The sequence below is a fragment of the Chrysochloris asiatica genome, unplaced genomic scaffold, assembly GCF_000296735.1.
Source record: "Chrysochloris asiatica unplaced genomic scaffold, ChrAsi1.0 scaffold00039, whole genome shotgun sequence".
NCBI lineage: Eukaryota > Metazoa > Chordata > Mammalia > Afrosoricida > Chrysochloridae > Chrysochloris > Chrysochloris asiatica.
This window is the reverse complement of record NW_006408557.1, coordinates 3510920-3532917: the sequence shown is the minus strand read 5'-3', so window position 1 is coordinate 3532917 and position 21998 is coordinate 3510920. Positions and strand designations below refer to the sequence as shown.

Here is a 21998-nt window from a genome sequence, read left to right as displayed (position 1 = left end):
TTTTGTAGTTTTCTTTCTATAAGTCTTACGTTTCTCTGGTTAGATTTTTTTTCTCAAGTATTTCATCTTTTGGGTGGTGCTGTAGGATCATTACTGAATTTCAGATGACAAGGGTAGACACATGTTAGCACGGGTGATGGGGCAGGCAATATACAACAAGAGGGAGGTTGGCAGAGGAAATGAAGGTAGCTGAAGACATAAGAAGAAGTTGAAAAGTTAAATGAAATAGACGCAAATACTTATGTGGCACCATAGGATAAGCACTCAATCTCAGTTTGAACCACAAGGTCGGTGGCTCAAACTCACCAGATGCTCCTCGAACACCCAATATGGGGTCACTATGAGTTGGAACTGACTGGACAGCACTTAACAACAACAACAACTTGTTAACTGACAGTACATAGAGGGAATTACAATCATTATAATCATTTAAAATTAAGTATATGATTTGCTTAATTTAAAACTGATGATCTGCTCTGTAAACTTTCACTCAATTTATATAAAAAAAGATGAAAACAAAAAAGAGTTCATTGTTGTTGTTGTTGTGACTCATGGCAACCCAGTATAGGATTTCCACGGAGTGGCTAGTGGGTTTGAACTGTTGATCTTTGGTTAGCAGTCCAATGCTTAACTTAGAGTACCACACCAGGTGCCATGAAAAACAAAACAAAACCAAAAAAATCTTCCTGCAAAAGACAATGCACAGTGAAATGTGAATGATAATGTGTTTTAGAAGAGTAATGTAGATACAGGAAGTTATGGCAAATTCAAAATAGTTAAGAAAATGAATGGCAATTATTAACTTCACATGTTGATTCTCTGAATTTTGTTATCAAATTATCAAATAATGATAAATACTTAAAAATCATTTATTGTTTTTTATGTACCAGATATTGTCGTAAATGCTTTGTATACATTGTTGTAGTTAAGTCCCATCAAGTCAGTGCTGACTCATAGCAACCCAGTAGAGGGTTTTGAAGGAGCAACCTTGTGGCTAGCAGTCCAGTGCTTATCCTACAGCATCACACTAGGCTCCAATCAGGACTGTTCAGATAAGGACTGAACTCACAACCTCAGCACTGCTCCATTTGCACAGTCATCTAACTGCATCACTGGAGTGCCTTGCATACATTAATTCATTCAAATTTCTCCACAGCACTTTTGCTATCACTGTTCTACTAATGAGGAAAGGGAGGCACTCAGTACTAAATGCCTTCCCCAGTGACCTCTGCAGTTTGTCAATGATGGGCAGCCCCAATGCAGAGCTCCATCTTAACCATTAATCTATATGATCCTCCTGTCTTTTGGTCGATTCTTTTTCTATGTAACAAGAGAATAGCCTCTAACTCTTACTTGGCAGCAAAAAATGATAAACATGAATGACTTAAAGTTATTTCAAATATAACAAATAGTCAAGGCAAGGCCATGTTAATTATCTATGGTGAAGAAGACATGGTCCACTCAAGCCCACAGCATTTGTCCTCCTGCACTGAAAAGTCCAATTTTGGATAAATACTTCAACCTCAAAGTTACTTTAAGCAAGTAACAAACTTTGACCTCACTTCTTTACCACATGGCATCTTACCAATTGCATAAAGAATTGGCATACCTAAAAGGAAGAAGCAAAAAGTAGGTACTGAACTCTTTAAAATTAAAGGGGTGTTAAATGCTGGGGAAACCAGTAGGAGAAGGGCAACACTTCATTCATTATTTGTTTGCAGAACATGAACTTTCCCTTTAAGTTGTTGTTGTTAAGTGTTTTCGAGTTGGTTCTGACTCATAGTGACCCTGTATAGGTTTCCAAGGAGCAGCTGCTGGGTTTGAACCACCAACCTCATGGCTAGCAGTCAAGTGCTTACCTTACAGCGCCGCACCACGACCCTCTTTATAGGCCAAGTTAAAAAGAATATAAAGTATCATTTGTTTGATGTTCTTTTACTATTTGCATTTCTTGAGACAGAAGGTCCATAACTTATACCATAGAAAAATTAAGTCATTAATCATGACATTATACACTTGAAGAACTACTGAAGGGGTCAACACCATATACCTGAATTTGAAGTAAACATTGCATCAATTCTATTAACATTGTCATATAACTTTACTCCAAATATCCCATGCTGTCATGAGTCTGAGCTAGGATTTGCAGCAGAGAAGTAGTGATTAGAGGCATTGCCCTGGAAGAATATTGTGCTATAAATGCAGTGGACAAAAGCAGCAAAGCACTAACTAGGTTTAGCAATGAAACTTTGTTGATGCTCCTGCTAAGAAGAGTTCAATTGAAAGCTGTAACTACTATTGATGTCATTTTACAATTGAGACCATGTCTGTCTTTTAATTTGGAAACAATATTGATCACTGTGTTCTATAAACAAGGCTTACCCAGTTATTACTCTGCAACTGCTTTGCAAATACATGTTTATTTAAGAGTAGCATAATTGATAATTTAGGGTAACAGACAAATTATTGCATGAACTTTGGTAAAAAGATTGTTTTATATTTTGAAATTTAATTCTTCAAGTTCTTTGGTAATACTACATTTTTCTGATCACATAAAAAAAAATCTTAAAGAAGATTTCTCTCTTCACTCCAATATATTTTCATCTTGACTAAAAGCTGCTTTAAACTTATTTACTTATTTACATTTCTCCTCTATCTTCAGAAATCATTATAGTGCTCACTTGTTTTTTAACAGTATTTAATATTATGGGATCTCAAGGTAAGAGGACAATGTTTGAAATTTATAGTTTATATAATATGCACATTTTATGCAAATTGGTTCTTCAATTATTATATAAAAAAGACAAAATTAAATCAAAACAATAATGTTAATCTATTTCTTTTAAATCCATTTCAGATTTTCTATGATGTTTCTTATAATTTTGATTTTCTCAATATCATTATTTAAAAGTTAAATCGAACATAAATGAATAACAAAAACATTTTCATGTAATTTGAAGGGAAAGACACATGCTATAAATATCTTATTTTGCTACTTCTAGATTTTATTCTACTTTCAAAAATAGGCTAATGATTATTAAACTTAATGTTTTTTTCCTTTACAAACTGTAATTGAATAAGGATAACTTTGCAACTTGAAATCTAGTCAGGAGTCCAAGGAAACTATTTTTGAAGCTTTAATTTAAGAATAGGCCTACCTTTCTCACCTTCTTTTTCTTCCTGGTCATCTGCTATTGGAATCACTTCTGGTTCTTCAACAATACTAGTATCCTCTTGGGTTGAGGAAAGCTCTAAGTAGAAGACAGAAGGATACTCAGGTATGTTTCAGGTGAAATCATTTAGAAAATATAGTGAGCACAGAATAGACAGTTAAAGTTCTCTTTCTTTAAGTATGAACAGTCACACAAAGCAGATAGTATTGCCATTATAATTATAGCCTAAGCCCCCCACCCCCACACACACCACTCTTAAACATGAATACATAGAGAAGTCATGTTTCACAGTTTCATCTCATTCTCTGATAAGTACATATTCTGGTTTCAGTACCTTCTGTTTCCATATATGAACTCTGGGACTCTGTCTCAATTTTTATTTCATTCTTCATTGAATCTTTCTCTTGTCCTGTTAAGAACAATGATTGGAAAATAAATTTGATATACATGACCATAGCTTTATCCTTGGTTTGAAACATCAGAGCCTTCAAGAATCATAGTTTAATCATGCATGGAGGGGCAGAGAGCAAATCTGAACCAAAGTGGAGGGAGGAGATATAATTTTTCAAATCATAAAACTAATATAAATTATTTTAAGAGAAATGTAGATAGTTTAGGCAAAAACCTCTTCTTCAAACTAATTGGTTGAATTAATACGTAACTTAGCCGTGTAGTGGATATGTATGGACACAGTCTGGAAATTTAAAAAATTTTAATAATTTATAGGCTGTAAGAATTAACCACATTTAAATTTTCTTTATGACAACAAACAGTTACGGTATTGAAGATTCCTAGGGAAAAAAAATAGTTTGTACAGCATAGAATTGCTGTTTCGAAAACACTTCTTGTACTTTCATTCCTCCATCAACAGTGGAAAAAAAACAAACAGGCAAACAACAACAAATAAGAGTAATGTGAACACATAAGAGTTGGCTGCATAACAGCTCAATCATTCTTTTTAAGGCAGCTGCTAAATATAGAAAAGGTCAGGAGAGAATTTAGCCGACTCTTGATTACTCTGAGGCTGATTATCTAGTAATGGTGTTTTTACCACAGTCTTTGGTTTCTTCCTTTCTCCTCCCCTGCAGAGTTGAGAACATTTAAGTGCTCATTAAGAGAGGAAATTGAAATCTGTCCACTTTGCCTCTTGCTAATGAATGATTTTGTGCTGAGGATATTCAACTATTGTATTAAAATAAATGAATAACTAACTACAGTTAGCAGTTCAGTGATTATCCTACAGACCCGGACCAGGATTCCTTTAGGTTAGTAGTCAAGCACAAACCATTTGAATATCTTGTGAAAGTATCATATTTTCCTGTCTGTGACCATTTGGCTTTCAGTACACCCTGTAGAATGAGTCCATATTCCCAGTCCATTGATGGTGATGCCAGGTTTGTCTATGTGACTTATATCATAAAATAGCACAGGGACAGGCATGATATATATGGCTTCTGGACAGATTCTTTAAGATTATTATGTATGGATTTTGTGATGTTCTTAAGTCACCTTTGCATAATTCACTCACTAGATGAGTTACTGCATTTGAGTTATGGTGTTTGCAAAGAATATTCAAATTACTATAAACTTCCAGAAGAACAAATAATCTGTCTTGGAAAAAGTACAGCCAGAATGCTCCTTAATGATTAAACTTCACCTCATGTAATTTGGACACACTATCAGCAGGCATCATGCTTTGTAGAATGTCAATGCAAAAGAGGAAAACCTTCAACAAGATGGATTGACACAGTGAATGTAAAAATGGGCTAAAAGGCAACAATTGTGAGGATGGCACACGATTGGACAATGTTTCGTTTGTACGTGGGGTCACTATGAGTGAAACTGACTTGTAGGCACTTAATATCATAATGCTTCAAACATTGTTACGATGATTTTTATAATGCTTTCAATCACCTATGTGTAAATATATGCATAAGACACTTATATGCCAAGTTAGAAATGGAGAATGTCAGAACTTAGAAATATATATATTTCTATGATGGATTTTCAGCACTAGGTGGTGCTGAAAGCTAAGCACTGGATCACAAGGTTGATTTGAACCATGAGGTGGTGGTTCAAACCCACCAGCCACTCTTTGGAAATCCTTTACAGGGTTGCTATGAGTTGGAACCGACTCGATAGCACTTAAAAACAATAACAAATGATGTTATCTCACCAGTAACTGTAAGTTATTAGAAGCATTAAGTCCATTGAAAGTTGTTCTAACCTTGAAATTTGGTAATATGAAGTAAACAAGGACACAAATACATCATAATATAGCCCCCTCAATTTATACAATTTATACAACTATTGCCTTAATTGACAATAAAACATACTAATTTTTTGGTTGTCACGTAACCTTTATCTTGTGAAGTCAAGATAAAGAGATTACATATGGACCCTCGATTTAAGCTGAGATCCTGGTAAAGATGACAGTGGCAAAGGTTTCTCTGACACTTGCTCTCTGAAGATTGAGAGCCTACTGAGATGTCATCCACCCCAACCAATCCAAACAGAGCCTGCTGAGATGTCATCCACCCCAACCAATCCAAATAGAGCCCGCTGAGATGTCATCCACCACAACCAACCCAAACAGAGCCTGCTGATATGTCATTCACCACAACCAACCCAAATAGAACCCGCTGAGATGTCATCCACCACAACCAACCCAAATAGAGCCCGCTGAGATGTCATCCACCACAACCAATCCAAACAGAGCCAGCTGAGATGTCATCCACCACAACCAATCCAAACAGAGCCAGCTGAGATGTCATCCACCACAACCAACCCAAACAGAGCCTGCTGAGATGTCATCCACCCCAACCAATCCAAATAGAGCCCGCTGAGATGTCATCCACCCCAACCAACCCTAATAGAGCCTGCTGAGATGTCATCCACCCCAGCCAACCCAAATAGAGCCTGCTGAGATGTCATCCACCCCAACCAGCCTACGATCCCAAACAGAAAGGCGTTTAAGGGCTGGCCAAGTCTTTCTTTCTGAGAATACTTATTAAAGGTAAAACCCTGAAGGCTAAATATTTGCACTCTAACCTTTAAACTAAGAATGCAACTGTTCATTGTAGTTCTCCATATACGTTGACTGTTTTGAGGTATTACTTGCATGTCTTGCCATGGCCACCTTACAATAAATTAAATAAGTTTATTTATGACAAACCTAAGCATGTCTTTATTTATTAGGATAAAATCTTCCAGGGCAAAGATGCATTGCATTCCATGTTCTCCAGCTCCCTTTCTTCTAATAGTTTGCTCCTTTAGCCTAGGAATGAGCCCAGGAGAGCCAAGGGAAGTCAAAACACACCTTTGTTGTCATAAATTAATAGAACTGTTAGGATTATTGGTTTTGACGGGAAGCTGATTTAAATAAACCCCTCATCTTCATAACAGTTCCCTCTTTCATATACCTATTTTTCAACTATACTAGTGGTATCACTAGAAGACTACAGGGAGGCATGCAGGTTGCACTTGGTGGCACTATCACAGGGGATGACATTTTCCCTAGATAGCTCTTTCTAGCTATCTAAAGAACAGGGGTTATTACAAATTGAAATGTAAGAGGAGAATCAATTACTATTAAGGAAAATATACACTTGCAAAATATTTACTAAGAAAAGCAAAAAGAGGAAGTGTCTTTTCGTGTGCAATTAAGCATAAGAAGTGAAAAGAGATGAGTAAAAAAATGAATGGATGCGCTTCTTGATTGTAATGTTTAGGGTCATGGCTTCATGGGACATCATAGTTATTTGACATATTAACATGTGTCTGTTTTACCTTCTAGTTGAATGCATAATGCCTGGGATCTTAAAATTGCCAAGCAGCTAACCAAAGCATAATGATTGGTCTTTATTTACTTGCAGTAACAAAGGAAGGAGAGTGAGGAATAGGAGGATGAAATGTAATGTGTGGCACATTGCCTCCTTGAACAGTTGCCTTCTTTGCTATGAGACCAGAAGAACTGGTTGGTGTCCAGCTACCATTGCTGAACATTTTGATAAAAAATTCCCTAAGAGAATACTGATTGAAAGGGAGGAAATACAGTACTGAATTTAATTAGAAAAGACTCCAGACTTTTGGAGTCATGAAGATTGGATGAAATCTTGAGACTGTTGTTCTGAGATAACCTTTGAACTCCATGCCAAAAATGTCCTCTAAAATCTTCTTCAAACTAAGCAATGGTCTAGCTTAACTAATCAAGAAGGTCTGCCTTCAGCATTAAGTTCTTTTAAGATCTATCTGGAAGGGATCAAATTGACCACAAAAACTCAAAAGATGAATAGAAGTCTTGGGAGGGGGGTGGTCAGTGAATTTATGTTAATGTTGAGGAACAACTCAGAAAAGGAGGATGGCTATATAACTTAAAGTATGTGATCAATATCACCAAATCGTACATGTAGAAATTGTTCAGTGTATCATTTAATTTGTATTGTTTCAACATCATAAAAATAAATAAGTAAATAAAATTATAGGAAAAAAAGAAAAGGACAATGAACAGAGGAATAGAAAAAAATGGATGGAAGGTGACTGAGACGATAAGAAAAATCTGTAAGCCTAAAACTACAATGGCATTAGTGACATCTGCAGCATATCTCATAAAAAGAGAATAAACACTTCAGTTAAACAAATGCACATTGTAGATATAAAACTCAAGTTCACTAAAAAACAAAAATTTAGCGAGAAAAATGTAATGTGCAGAGGAATGATGCAGAGGACAGAAAGTACCAATAGAAGTTCTAATCTAGGATTATAAAAAGATTCACTAGAAGCATATGTGATGGCAACCCATGAATAACATATGTGATGTCTAAAAAGGTTGTATAGAACAGAATATGATTTCGTTTCTTGTAACTAAATGCACATATACTTGCAAGGGCAAAAAAGATTGAAAGCCATATTTCAAGTAGTTGTTTGAAACATGACTATCTAAATAATAGCTGAATTTTTCATTGATAGGATTTTTGTTTTGCTAATATCAAATTTATATTTATAACATTTCCATATTCTGTACTTTAACAGGAGTCCTGGTATAGCATTGTGGGTTAATGCGCTGGACTGCAAAATTGGCTTGAACCAACTTGGTTCAAGCTCAGTAGCCACTCTTTGGAAATACTATACAAGGTTGCTATGGGTCGGAACCTACTCAACAGCACTTGACAACATAATATAACCATGATAATGAAACAATTAAACACTAGAAAAATTGTTATTAGAAATATCATAGAGGTTCTGGCTAAATCATGTGTGGATGTGGTGCATGTGTACACACTCGTGTAGCCAACTTCTATCATTTTTTCTTACACTATTCTTCTTGGAAAAGGAGCCCAAGGGGTGTAGTGGTTTAATTGTTCAGCTGCTAACTGAAAGGTCAGCAGTTGAAACCCACCAGCCACTTCATGGGAGAAAGATGTGACAGGCTGCTCCTGGAATGATTTACAGCCATGGAAATCCTTTGGGGACTTTTCTACTCTGTCCTAGAGGGTCACTCTGAGTTCAAATTGACTTGAAGGCAGTGGCCTTTAAATTGACTTTATTTTATTTTTATTCTTCTTGGGTGCTAGAAACTACTTAACATTAAAACTGAATTATTGAGCAACTTTTTTCTCCTTCTTTTTTGTCTTTTGACTAAATCATCTATCAAGCCCTGTCTTTGTCATCTACCGATCCCTGTACTCTTTGTAAACGAAACTTCTCACTATTCCGTAAGCACACTATTTCTAGCCTTTGTCCTCTTTTAGGTTGTGTTCCAAATAGCAGGAATACCCTTTTCCTACATGGTGAAATTCTCATCATCTTTCAAAATTAACATATCAATTTACTTTTTTAATATAACACTTCCTGTTATATTAAACAAAAAGTATGTTTTTCTGCCAGTTAGGGAGTAATCATTTGCACCTCTTTGCCTATTGAATTCTTTTTGCCACTCATCTGTTTATTATTCTCCTCGTCACACTATAATATAATTATATCTGTGTTGGTCTTACCATGTCCTAGAATTGTGAAGATAAAATTTCCATTTTGTTTGGTACTTTAAAAAATATTTCTCTTCCCAGCATGACCAGTAAGGTTGTTGTTGTTAAATGCCGTTGAGTTGGTTCTGACCCATAGCGACCCTGTATAGGGTTTCTGAGGAGTGACTGGTGAGTTTGAACTGCTGACCTTATGGTTCAAACCAATTTTGCAGTCCAGTGCATTAACCCACAACGCCATACCAGGGCTTCCTCCATACCAATAAGGAGTTGTCAAAAATGTCTATCTAATGGGAGTCCTGATGTGGTGCTATAGGATACTCACTGTGTTGCTAATCTCAAGGTGGCAGTTCAAATCCACTAGCCACTCCTTGGAACCCTGTGATATAATTTGGGACAGATTCAATGGCATTTAGTAACAACTGTTCTCTATTGGACACTCATCAAAGTCTGTGAGAGTCTTTTATCCTACTTTCTATTGCGTCCCTTAGCAACAAGGAAAGCGCACTCCATATATTTATTATATTTGTTGCAAAGGAATCTGGAATGGGAATAAGGATAAGTGGATGTTGGACAAGTCACAACTTCTTTGGGCTTCAAATTTTTTTTAAGTTAGCTGAGCCAAAAACTCTTCTAGATTCTTTATAAGGAATTAAATAAGGCTATCACAATGAACAAACTACTAGATGAGTATTGACAAGGTAACTTCACTGACCATTTGAGCAGTTACTGCCTCGTCAGTTCTGACTAACGATGACCCGCATGTGTGTGAGAGCAAAATTGTGCACTATTGGATTTTCAATGGCTGATTTTTCAAAAGTGTATCACGAGGTCTTTCGGCTGAGGTCCGTTTACGTCGACTCAAACCCCTAGCCTTTCAGATAACTGGCACGCTGTTTGCACCACCCAGTGGTTCCCTGCTTATTAAGTAAGTTTTGTTCTTTGGGGGACTGACTATAATACCAACTCTCGAGCCATTCCTGAGAACTTTAGCTAATTATTTGTGATCTACCTTTGTCTGTATAATAAAGGGAAAGAGTAGAGCATCCAGAGAGTAGAAGCAGCGTATCTGTATTCCTGTGTGCCTGCTAGTCTCAGTGTCTCACTTGATAAAATTTTCAAAATAATTTAATGGTGAATGTGAAGATCAAAATTCAGTAAGGCTCAGGGAATTGTTGATAAGGTATTGCTCCTAAGATGGCAGTTGTTGATGAATACTAGGGGTTGGGTAAGCGTTGGGCTGCTCACTACAAGGTCAACAGTTGAAGCCCACCAGCCACTACATAGGAGAAAGATAAGGCTGTCTGCTTCTGTGAAGATTTACAGCTCTACTCTGCCCTATGGGGTGGTGAGAATAAGGTCTAAAAGTAGTTGTTAACTACTCTAGGCTGCTAACTGAAAGGTATGGACTCAAGTACAACAGGTTGCGTTTGGTTTTTGATGTAGAGTGAGACCTGTGAGTTGGAATCGACTATACAACACCACTCATCTGTCAGTTTGTTGTATTGTGGTGGCTTGCATGTTGCTGTGATGCTGGATGCTACTATGAGAAAGTTGGACAATGAATAAGGAAGACTGTAGAAGAATTGATGTGCTTGAGTTATGGTGTTGGAGAAGAATAGTAAAAGTATCGTTGACTGTCAGAAGAACAAACAAATCTGTGTTTGAAGAAGTATAACCAGAATGCTCCTTAGACGTATCATCAGGATAGATCAGTTCCTGGAGAAGGACATCATGCTTGTTAAAGTGCAAAATCAGCAAAAAAGGGAAGACCCCCCAATGAGATGGATTGGTTCAGTAGTAGCAGCAATTGGCTTAAACACATCAAGGATTGTAAGGCTAATGCAGAACCAGGCAGTGTTTTGTTCTGTTGCTCAGAAGGTCGAAATGAGTCAGAACAGCAACGACTGGTTTTGGAAGGCCTGATGTTTCACTGTGAGGATCAGTAATCATTTCAAAGATTTTATTTTTTGACTACTCTCCCTTATCTTCTTTACTTCAGAAATATTTCATCTGTGTGCTTCACATTTCTTGGCAATCTATTCCTGAAGTTGAAATACTTTTCTTCTTCCCCATTTGTTTGAAATAAATCTGGTAAAATACGGGGGGAAGTAATGAGATGCACATCTTTGCAATCCAAGAATGATCATGTTTTTTCTTTTCTGAGCCAAGCCAGGATTCATCACCTTAGGCAAAGATGAGGTGAGTGAGAGCTTTGTGCTTGAATCCAGTCCTGCTGTGTGTAAATTATGACTCTGGGGGTCCCCAGTCCCTAGGCCTTTCTCTTTAGTGCACTCAGACACTCCACATTCCATCTTGCTTTCCTGGCTCCTTGGGGGCAGGCTTTATGTTTGCCTCTCTGAATTCAGAGTAGTTGAATTTCCCCCACTGTCTTCTAACCTAATCCCTCCTGGCAGAGGAAACAAAAGACCACAAAGGACCCCACAGTTTATATATATATATATATTTCATACAATGAATTCAATCATCCATACTAATGGAAGGGGATCATTAGAATAGATAATCCAGGAATCCATTCACTTTTCTTTAGAAATAGATCACATGATTATTTCTTAGAGCCTTGGTAATTAAGTTTGGCTCAGGGTAATACTTTAATTAATTTGCATAAAAATTGGTCTGGGGACATTGGTCTGGAATTAAACATTTTCTAGGGGATAAGCCTAAACTCACTTTGTAAATGGACTGCTTTTGAACAACAGCAACAACAATTCAGTTGTATTGTTTGCAGATTATTAGATGCTTCTATTTTCCTAAGGAACAGATAACTTGTTTCTTTGATGTCTGTCTTAAAAAATAGAGGAAATTTTGTGCATTCTTTAAATTTAAACTTGATTGCTGCTGATATTCAAATTCTTACTTTTACCATGCTTAAAAATGCGTCAGATTTAGAGCAAAAGTGAAACCAGTTGTCATTTTGTGGTGTCTGATTGATTCCTGTTCACAGCAATTCTACAGGACAGACTAGAATTGCTCCGTGGAGTTTCCAAAGCTGTAACTTTTACAGACACTAACTTCCACATCTTCGGCTTTGACCTTTTAGTTAAAGCTAAGCACTTAACCACTACAACACCAGAATTCCTTAAGTTAAAACTGCTATTGTGGTTAAGTGTCATCAAGTTGGTTCCAACTCACAGTAACCCTGTGTAGAGTTTTCAAGGAGTGGCTGATGGGCTTGAACCACTGACTTTGTGGTTAGCTGTTCCATGCCTATCCTAAAGCTCCACACCAGGACTTTTTAAATACAAATTTGATTTTCTTTCTAGACATCTTGGTTTTTTTCTTTTTGCCCTAAGGTCAATTAAAACTTACTTTGCTAATGTAAATTAATTAATTTTAACCCCCCCTGTGGTTTGAAATGCTGTTTCCTTACAGCTTTAGTTTTGCAACCAGCCACTAAACAGGCAGACCACCGCTTGTATAGAAGGAGTGGTATCACCAAGCTCCTTCCCTGAAACTACATTTAGCATCTCAGTATCAAGTCACTATAGCTTTGAAATGGATCTGTGACTATTGTATGTATGTTAGTGCATTTTCGGTTTGTATGCTATTTAGTAAGGAGCTCTGGTAGCGTAATGGTTACAAATCGGGCTGCTAACCTGAAGGTCGGCAGTTCGAAACTTCCAGTGGCTCTGCGGGAGAAAGATGAGGCGTTCTGCTCCTGTAAAGATTTACAGCCTCGGAAACCCTGTGTAGGGTCACTATGAGTCGGGAACTGACTCCACGGCACATAACAACAACATGCTATTTAGTATGATATGGTAGGTTATTTTTTGGATCAGGGAACATTCAAATAATTTTCCCATACAAATTAGTGGTCATTATTATTATCCTTTTTTTTTTTTAAACTTTACGCCATTTAGGCTTACTAAAGTTTTCATAGGAGCACTCTACTTTCAGGTAGTGGGGGAAACCCGTATATAGAGTAGCTATGAATCGAAATGACTAGATAGCAACAAATATTTTGATGTATATGTATGTGTGTTTGCACAAACACATAATGATTAAGTTCAGTCTTCAATATAGATTATACCTCAACATAAAGATAACAAAAATCTTCACAACTGGGTCAATAAGCAGCATCATGTTAACAGGAGAAATATTGATGATGTTAATAATTTCATTTTACTGCGATTCATAATCTATACCCATTGAAGTAGCATTCAAGAAATCAAATAATGCATTGCATTTGGCAAATTGGCTACTAAAGACCTTTTAAAAGTACTGAAAAGAAAAGATGTTATTTTGAAGATTAAGGTGTGCCTGACTCAAGCCATGGCATTTTCAGTCACCTCATATGCATGCAAAAACTGGACAATAAGTAAGGAAGACAGAAGAGATGGCATATTTAAATGATGGTGCTGATAAAGAATATTGAATATACCATGCACTACCAGTTCTGGTAGCATAGTGGTTACGAATCGGGCTGCGAACCTCAGGGTCAGCAATTCAAAACTACCAGCTGTTCTGCAGGAGAAAGATGAGGCTTTCTGCTCCCGTAAAGGTTTACAGCCTCGGAAACCCTATACAGGGTCTCTATGAGTCAGAACTGACTCCATGGCACGTAACAACAACAACAACAACCAGAAGAAAGGAGTCCTAGTATGGCACTGGACCGCAAGGTCAGCTTGAAATGCAAGGTTGGTGGTTCAAACCTACCAGCCACTTCTTGGAAACCCTGTATAGGCCCTTTACAACAACAACACCAGGAAGAAAGAAAAAAATCTGTGTTGGAAGAAGTATTACCAGAATGCCCCTTAGATTAGAAAGGAGGATATCGATATTCCATCTCATATACTGTGGACTCCCGGTGTGGCACTATAGGATCAGCATTGGATGGTGAATTACAAGGTCGGCAGTTCAGACTCACCAGCTGCTCCTTGAAAACCCTATACATGATAGTTCTGAGTTAGAACCTACCTGACACCACTCAACAACAACATACTTTGGATATGTTATCAAGAGGGACCCATCCCTGGAAGGGCCAGTGCCAAAGAAGATGAGCTCTCAGCCTCAATGAGAAGAATGGACACAGTAGCTGCAACAATGGGCACAAACATAGTAGTGATGTGAGGATGGCATAGCACTGGACCATATTTTATTCATAGGGTTGATCAATGGCATCTAATAACAGCTACAACATGTAGATATACATACACATTTGTTGCTGTTAAATGCCATTAACTGGGTTCTGACTCATAGTGACCCTGTGTAGAGTTTCAGAGGCTGGTTTTTGTTTGTGGGTGTGGGAGCAGAAAGCCTCATCTATCTCCTACAGAGTGGTAGGTGGGCTTGAACTGCTGACCTTGTGGTTCATAGTTCAGTGTTTATCCTGCAGAACCATAGCAATTAAGATCTCAAAATGTTCCTTTAATATTATAACTTTGGTTATAAATATGTGCAAAGCTCCCTTGCATATGTATATATATATATATGCATATCCATGCATATAGAAATGTGTGGCTTTTTCATGCATATTTTTATAAGAATCTTCTACGGCATTACTATTCCTTCAGAAATATTATTTTTTAGATGCCTATTATTTCATGAATAAGCTTTTGGAAGTTTATATATTTTTATTTTTGCCATTAAACACAATATTGAAATAAACATTTTGTGAAAAAATATCTCCATACTTTTGATACTACTTACTTCTTGGATAAAAGTTTATAAATATTTTTCTTTTATTGAATGCTGCCAAAATTATTCATGACTCATAGAAATCCTACGCACAACAGAATGAAACACCACCCAGGTGCACATCAACCTCACAATCATTGCTAAGTCTGAACAAATTGCTGCTGCCACTGTGCTAGTCCATGTTGTTGGGGGTCTTCCTCTTTTTAACTGGTCTTCCATTTTACCAAACATGATATATTTCTTCAGGGACTGGTCCCCTCTGATAATACGTACAAAGTATGAGAGATAAAGTCTGCCATCTTGGCTTCAAGGAGCACTCTGGCTGTACTTCTTCCAACACAGATTTGTTTATTATTTTGGTAATCCATGGCACTTTCAATATTCTCCTCCAACACCGTAACGCAAATGCATCAATTATTCTACGATCTTCCTTATTCACTGTCCAACTTTCATGTGAGAATGAGGTTATTGAAAATACTATGGCTTGGATCAGATGCACCTTAGTCCTCAAACTGACATCTTTACTCTTCAACACTTTAAAGAGGTTTTGCCCAGCAGATTTGTCTAATGAAATATGTCGTTGGATTTATCGATGGCTGCTTCCATAAATGTTGATGGTTGATCCGAACAAAATGAAGCATTTGACAATATCAATATTTCTCCACTTATCGTGATGTGATTTGTTGGTCCAGTAGTGAGAATTTTTGTTTTCTTTACACTGAGATGCAACCCATACTGAAGGCTGTGATTGTTGATCTTCATCAGTAAGCATTTTAAGTCCTCTTCGCTTTTAGCAAGCAAGGTTGTATCACCTGCATATCATACGTTGTTAATAAATCTTCCTACAATCCTGATACCACGGCTAATTCATATAATACAGTTTCTCAGGTTATTTGCTCAGCATACAGATTGAATAATTATGGTGAAACAATACAACTCAGGCATTGTCGGGGACGACATATGCAAGCACTGAGAAGCTGTGGCCCTGTGACAAGATGGATGAAAATCCAACCCCTGGGGCCCTCCTCAGGATTGTGAGCCATGGACCCTGAGGGCCAAGAAAGTGACCCCCTGAAGTCCCGGGTTCATAGGTGTTTGCGAACTCACTGGTGGGCTACCTCTGTATAATGTTCTTGGGTCTTACTGTTCATTCTAATTCCAATAATTGTAGCTTCTGAGAAAATGGTTTCTTATGTGCCTCTCTTATGTCTCCACTGTGTTGGCAGTGCATAGGGTCCTGGGAACAAATCTTTCTGAGGAACAAGCAATAGCCATCTGGGATGCATGTCAGAACTGCATCTTGATATTAAGTTGAAGCATGAGCTTTTGATGTCCATATACAACAATGTGACCAAAACCCCTCTAAAGCTGAGACAGTAAAAAGTCTCCTTAGAGGACTCAGAAAGGCCAGGAATAGGTATATTGGGAGTATGGGAAAAAAGGTTTTTAAAGTTGATTGGTAAATTCTAGGAGTATTGATTAGAGGACAATAGTGGCAGCCCCCTCAAACCGTCTCTGGCTATATAACCCAGATGCTCTCCTTCCTCCTGGAAGTATAGGGCAATGTGATGTAGCATTTAGATGTAGAATCAGGAAAAAGGAAAAGGAATGTGGAAGCGAGACCTCACCTTCTTAGAAAGGTTGAGACTCATCTCTCATCTTCCCAGGAATTGTAAGAGTAAAGAAGAAAGAATTATTAGTTGATAAATGAAGCCAGGTATTTGAGATCATGCTCACAAAGTATACAAAGACAACTTGACTCCCTTCAAAAACCTTACTTTAAGCCTTCTGTGACCTTTTAAATCTTTTTTACCTTTACCCATTAGAGATTAAGTGCTAAAAGCATGTTAAGTATCCTTGAGACAATTGTGATATATATTTTAAAATCTGTTCCTGTGAATCATTGTGTCCTGTTTTAAATGATTAATCTTATGTGAATAATCGAGTCCTTCCTTTGTGAAAAATCCCTCCCTGAAAAAGGAAAATAAAAGACTGAGGTAGAGTGAGTGCTGCATGCAATGCAAGGCAATGCAATGTTTGCAGACCAGCCTGCCTTTCAGCTTGCATCAAATTTGTGTGTCTGTGTTCTTTGAGTCTGTTTTGTCTTTCTCTTTTGCCACCAGATCGATCTCCCTACTTCGTGCAACCACTCTTCTGTCAAGGCAGGACACCAACAAGGCATACACCTCTCTGAATTTTAAACCATTCAGTGTTCATTTGTTCTATTTGAACAACTCATCTATATACAGGTTCCTCATAAGCACAACCAAGTGTTCTGGAATACTCATTCTCCACAATGTTGTCCATAGCTTGTCATGATTCACAGAATTGAAAGCCTTTGTGTAGTAAATAAAGCAAGGTAAACATCTTTCTGGTATTTAGTTACCCACAAATGGTGTCATTATGAGTCTGAACTGACTTGACAGGAATTAACAACAACAACAACAACAATGGTGTGTGAGTATCTTGGAATACTCTACACCCATGAGTCTTGTGTACTTTCAATCTGACTTAAACTTACTTGATATTCACAATGGCTAACACTAAAACAATGCTGTACTGATGTTTCTTTATATGATAGGGAGATAGGGCATCTTTTCATATTTATAATGACTATTTTTATCTCTTCTTCTGTATAATTACCATTTGGGGTTCTTTGACCATTTTTCTTGACTTTTTTATTTAAAAACTTTCTTAGTGATTTATGAGACTTTGTTTAACAAGAAATCTAGATCTTTGTCAGTTAGGCTAATAATACTTTTCCGAGTAGTTTTTTCTTTATAATTTGCTGGTGGTGTCCATTTATCATATAAAAATTTATTTAGATTTAGACACTTGCCTGCTTTAACACATGTATTGATACATGCACACATACAGATTTCAGATGAATATATGTATCTACTTTATTAACATATATGCAATCATGTATGTGTCATATACATATAGATATGATTCAACCACAACTTAAATATATATTTCTAAATTTTAAAAAAACACCAACTTTGTCTAGTACTTTTATAGTTTCATTTTTATATTGCATCTTTACTCCTACTGGAATTTATGTTGGTGTAATGAATGAAGTTCTGTCTCAGCTTTATTTTTCCAAATGGACTAGTTGTCCTAATGTCATTTATTGAGTCATCCGTCTTTGTAATGTCAACTTGAATACATACTGAAATCACTGATCACTTTGAATGTATTTCCAAACTCTTTATTCAGACTCATTGATCAGCCTGTCCATTCCTAAAGTAGGAACACACTATTAATCATAATTTTCAAACATTCAATGTCATTTTTATTATATTTGTTCAGTCATTGATTGATATTATATCTGTGAATTCTCTTTTGTATTTCCAAAAGGCTTTATTTGTATAGAATATTTTCAAACCATCTGACACATAAAAACTTAACACTGTTATATTTAATTGCTGTTGTTAAGTGCCATTGAGTTGGTTCTGACTAATAGCAACCCTATATAGGGTTTCCAAGGAGCAGTTGATGAGCTTGAACCTCTGACCTTGCAGTTCAAACTGTCTTTGCAGTCCAGAGCATTAACCAATAGCACCACACAAGGACTCCAGGGTGTGATTAAAATTTTTATAGATACAAAATAACCAAGTCTTTCTCATTTGACATATCTGCTTATATTTTAAATGGATGCTGGACCACAAGGTCAGCTTGAGCCTCAAAGTTGGCAGTTCAAAACCACCAGCCGCTGCTTAGAAGCCCTATACAGGGTGGCTATGAGTCGGAGCCAACTCTATGGCACTTAACAACAACATTCTAAAGTAGTCTTTCAAGTTTTATTTTTATTTCCCAAATGTATCTTTGTGTTTTTAAGGCTTACTGTTAAAATCTCAGTGGTTTTTATATTTAATAAAGTAACTTAATTGCATTTGCTGACATAATTATTTACTTGTTTTATATATTGTATTTTCATTACATGGTTATTTTTCTAATTACTATTTGCATTGCTTACTATACTTTCATGCTTGATATTATCTTTGGAAGAAATTTACATATCTTCCTTTAATTCTAATTGTGGTTATAGTAAAAATTTCCCCAAGATCTTCTAAAGTCAAACTACAATGTCAGAATCCATACCACAATAGAACTTCTGGGTTTTGAATTGCTTTTATGGAAGTCAGTATTGCATGTAATCTTCCCAGCCCCTCGTCATAATTGTTTTATAATCTCTACCACTGATACTTCTTTTCTTTACTTATTCCCTCACTCCCTTCCTTTTTTCCCCTTTGTTCTTCCTTCCTCTTTTAACCATTTTCTCAAAAAACGTACTATATGAGAATGCTTTAAAAGTTTGTGGACCACTGGACCAATAAACAACATCCATATAAACGGAGAAAAGACTGAAGTTGTCAAGGACTTCATTCTTCTTGGATCAACCATCAACACTCATGGAAACAGCAGTCAAGAAATCAAACGTTGTATTGCATTAGGCAAATCTGCTGCACAAGACCTTTATAAAGTGTTGAAGAGCAAAGATGTCAGCTTGAAGACTAAAGTGCGTCTGACCCAAGCCATGGTATTTTCAGTAACCTCATATGCATGCGAAAGCTGGACGGTGAATAAGGAAGACCACAGAAGAACTGATGCATTTGAGTTATAGTGGTGGAGGAGAATATTGAAAGTGCCATGGGCTGCCAAAAGAAAAAAACAGATCTGTGTTGAAAGAAGAGCAGCCAGAGTGCTCCTTGGAGCCAGGATGGCCAAACTTCATCTCTCATACTTCAGACATGTCATCAGGAGGGACCAGTCAGTGGAGAAGGATATCATGTTTGGTAAGTTGGAGGGTAAGAGAAAAAGAGGAAGACCCCTAGCGAGATGGATTGGCAAAGTAGCAGCATTAGCAGATAATACCCACTTGACCTGGCTTCAATGACTGAATGATCAGAACTTGACTAGAAGAAGAAAGAAGAGGAAAAAAGGAGTAATCTGATACAATTTGATGAACTTGACTTATACCTATGGATGCAGTAGCTCAAAAGAGAGAACAAATATTTACAGCGAGGATCATTCCCACCCCCTCAATACACAGGGTAGACAGGGATGGGAAACTTGGACATTGGCTACCCAAAATGGAGGGGCTACAAAGACAAGAAATTACTAGTTTACAAGATTTCAAGAGGGAGCCTAGATCCAGAGGGTGCATGGGAAGGTAGACTTTCCACTGAGCAATATCCAATCTGTCTGGGAGGGGCTGATGAAAGGAGATGGGGATAGGACTCTTGTGGTACAATAGTGAATAATTGTTATTAGGACTGACTGTGAGGGTTGGGAATATAAAGGTAGACATTTTGTAGCAAAAGGAAGGGAGTGGCTGACTATGTAGTCCAGGAGCCAAGGTCCCTGGGACCATCAAGGGAGAAGAACGCAATGCGGGACCCTACCCAGAGAAGCAATGACACCAGAGATGGAGGCAGAGACGATGACGCGGAGAGATGGAGCGGCTGGGGACTTTAGACCCAGAGAGGGAGAGGGGCTGTGTGCTGACAACTGAGGCGCAGGCTTGCGGTGTATACCCTTTGATTGATTGATGTATGGAGGGGATTTTAATCATGGCAATGAAATGATAGACGATAGGATGAATATAAAGCTAATGTTCTCCCATGTAAACTATCACATAATTCACAACAAAAACTTAAAAAAAAAAAAAAAAAGTTTGTGGAAAGATAATGGAATCATGAGCCCCATCCAGAACCTTATGAGATGGGACATTCCCACTAGAATGGGAAATTCCCACAAGCAGACCAGCCTGAAACAGCTAAAGTGACAGAAGGTACATCTTCAAAGAAAGATCACCAGTAAAAACCCAAAACAAAACTGGCACTGTGATTGGCTACTATAAGAATAACCAAGTTGTTCACCACGAAGCCATCAAGGCAAGCAATCAAGTCTCTTTAGGACAAACTCCCCTCTAATACTGAAACTCAAAGAGACCACATGAGAAGGCATGTAAGCTTGCTGGTGACCACATTGGTGTACTGGTGAGTGGAAGAGGGGGAAAGGAAGAGGGGGAAATGAAGAAATGGGCTGAGTTCAACCATGTTCCATTGACTCCCATTACCTGGAGATGAGAAAGAGAAGAGGAAAAGCTGGTTGATCCAAAGTGTGGTAGGACCTGGAGACACCTGAGCCCATGTACAAGGCAATAACCACATAGGGCTAGAGCTGAGAGTGACGCATCCAGCTGATATGAAGTGAGGGAAGATGTACAAGAACACCCAAACTTTCAGATGGTACCCATTTGATCTAGATTTGATGGCTTGATAATCAAAACTCGAAGAGAGGAAGATAAAAAAAAAATAAAAAATTTTTGATAAAGGAAATGAGGGAAAATTGCTACAATTTGATGAACTTAACCTATACTTGTAGATGTAGTAATGCAAAATACCAACAGAGAGGGAAGAAGTCTTCACATCAAGTATCAATGCTATCCCCTCTGTATATAGCGTAGATAGGGATGGGCAACTTACACACTGACTACCTAAAATGGGGCAATAAAGGCTCAAAGTAACTGGCTTAACAAGGTTTTAAGAGGGAGTTTAGTTTAAGACTTTGTGGGGGAAGATAGAGTCCCAACTGAGCAGTTTTCATCTTGTCTAGATGGGTCTGGTGAAAAGAGATGGGGATAAAATTCTTATGATTCAATAGTGAGTAATTGTTATCATGACTAAATGTCACAATTGTAAAGGCAGAAGTTTTGTATCCAAAACTGAGGAGTAGTTAACCTTATAGTCCAGAAACACAGGATTCTAGGACCATCAAGGGAGAAGAGCACAAGCAGAATATGGGGCCTTATCTAGAGAAGGAGAGACAGCAGAGATGAAGACATGGAGAGAGGGAGCAGCTGAGGACTCTCGATTCATGGAAAGATAGGTACTGAGAGCTGGTGGCCAGGAGGCAGACTTGCAGTATGTGTCCTTTGAATTATTTATTCAAATTATTATATATGCCCGAGTGGTTTTTTTTTTTTTTTAAAGAACAGCTAAAATGAATAGAGAAAAATACTGTTAACTGATGGTACATGGAGGGGATTTTAATCATCGTAATGAAACAGTATGATTTGTTAAATGTAAAGCTGATGATCTGCCTTGTAAAATTTCATTCAATTCACAATAAAAACGTAAAAGAAAAAAGAAGAAAGATAATGGAATTTTTCCATGAA

The 21998-nt window shown here is 37.4% G+C and overlaps 1 protein-coding gene across 1 annotated transcript in view; it reads right to left on the bottom strand.

Annotated features, from left to right (window-relative positions):
* Positions 1-3123: 3123 nt before the first annotated feature.
* LOC102828254 (O-acetyl-ADP-ribose deacetylase MACROD2-like) overlaps positions 3124-21998 on the bottom strand; it is a 328020-nt gene continuing 309145 nt past the window's right edge. Inside the window, exons 7-8 of the mRNA XM_006860742.1 lie at positions 3508-3582; positions 3124-3251 (exon numbers count right to left, since the gene is read on the bottom strand). Of these exons, the coding sequence (XP_006860804.1) occupies positions 3124-3251; positions 3508-3582 (203 nt within the window). The remainder of the gene's footprint in view (positions 3252-3507; positions 3583-21998) is intronic.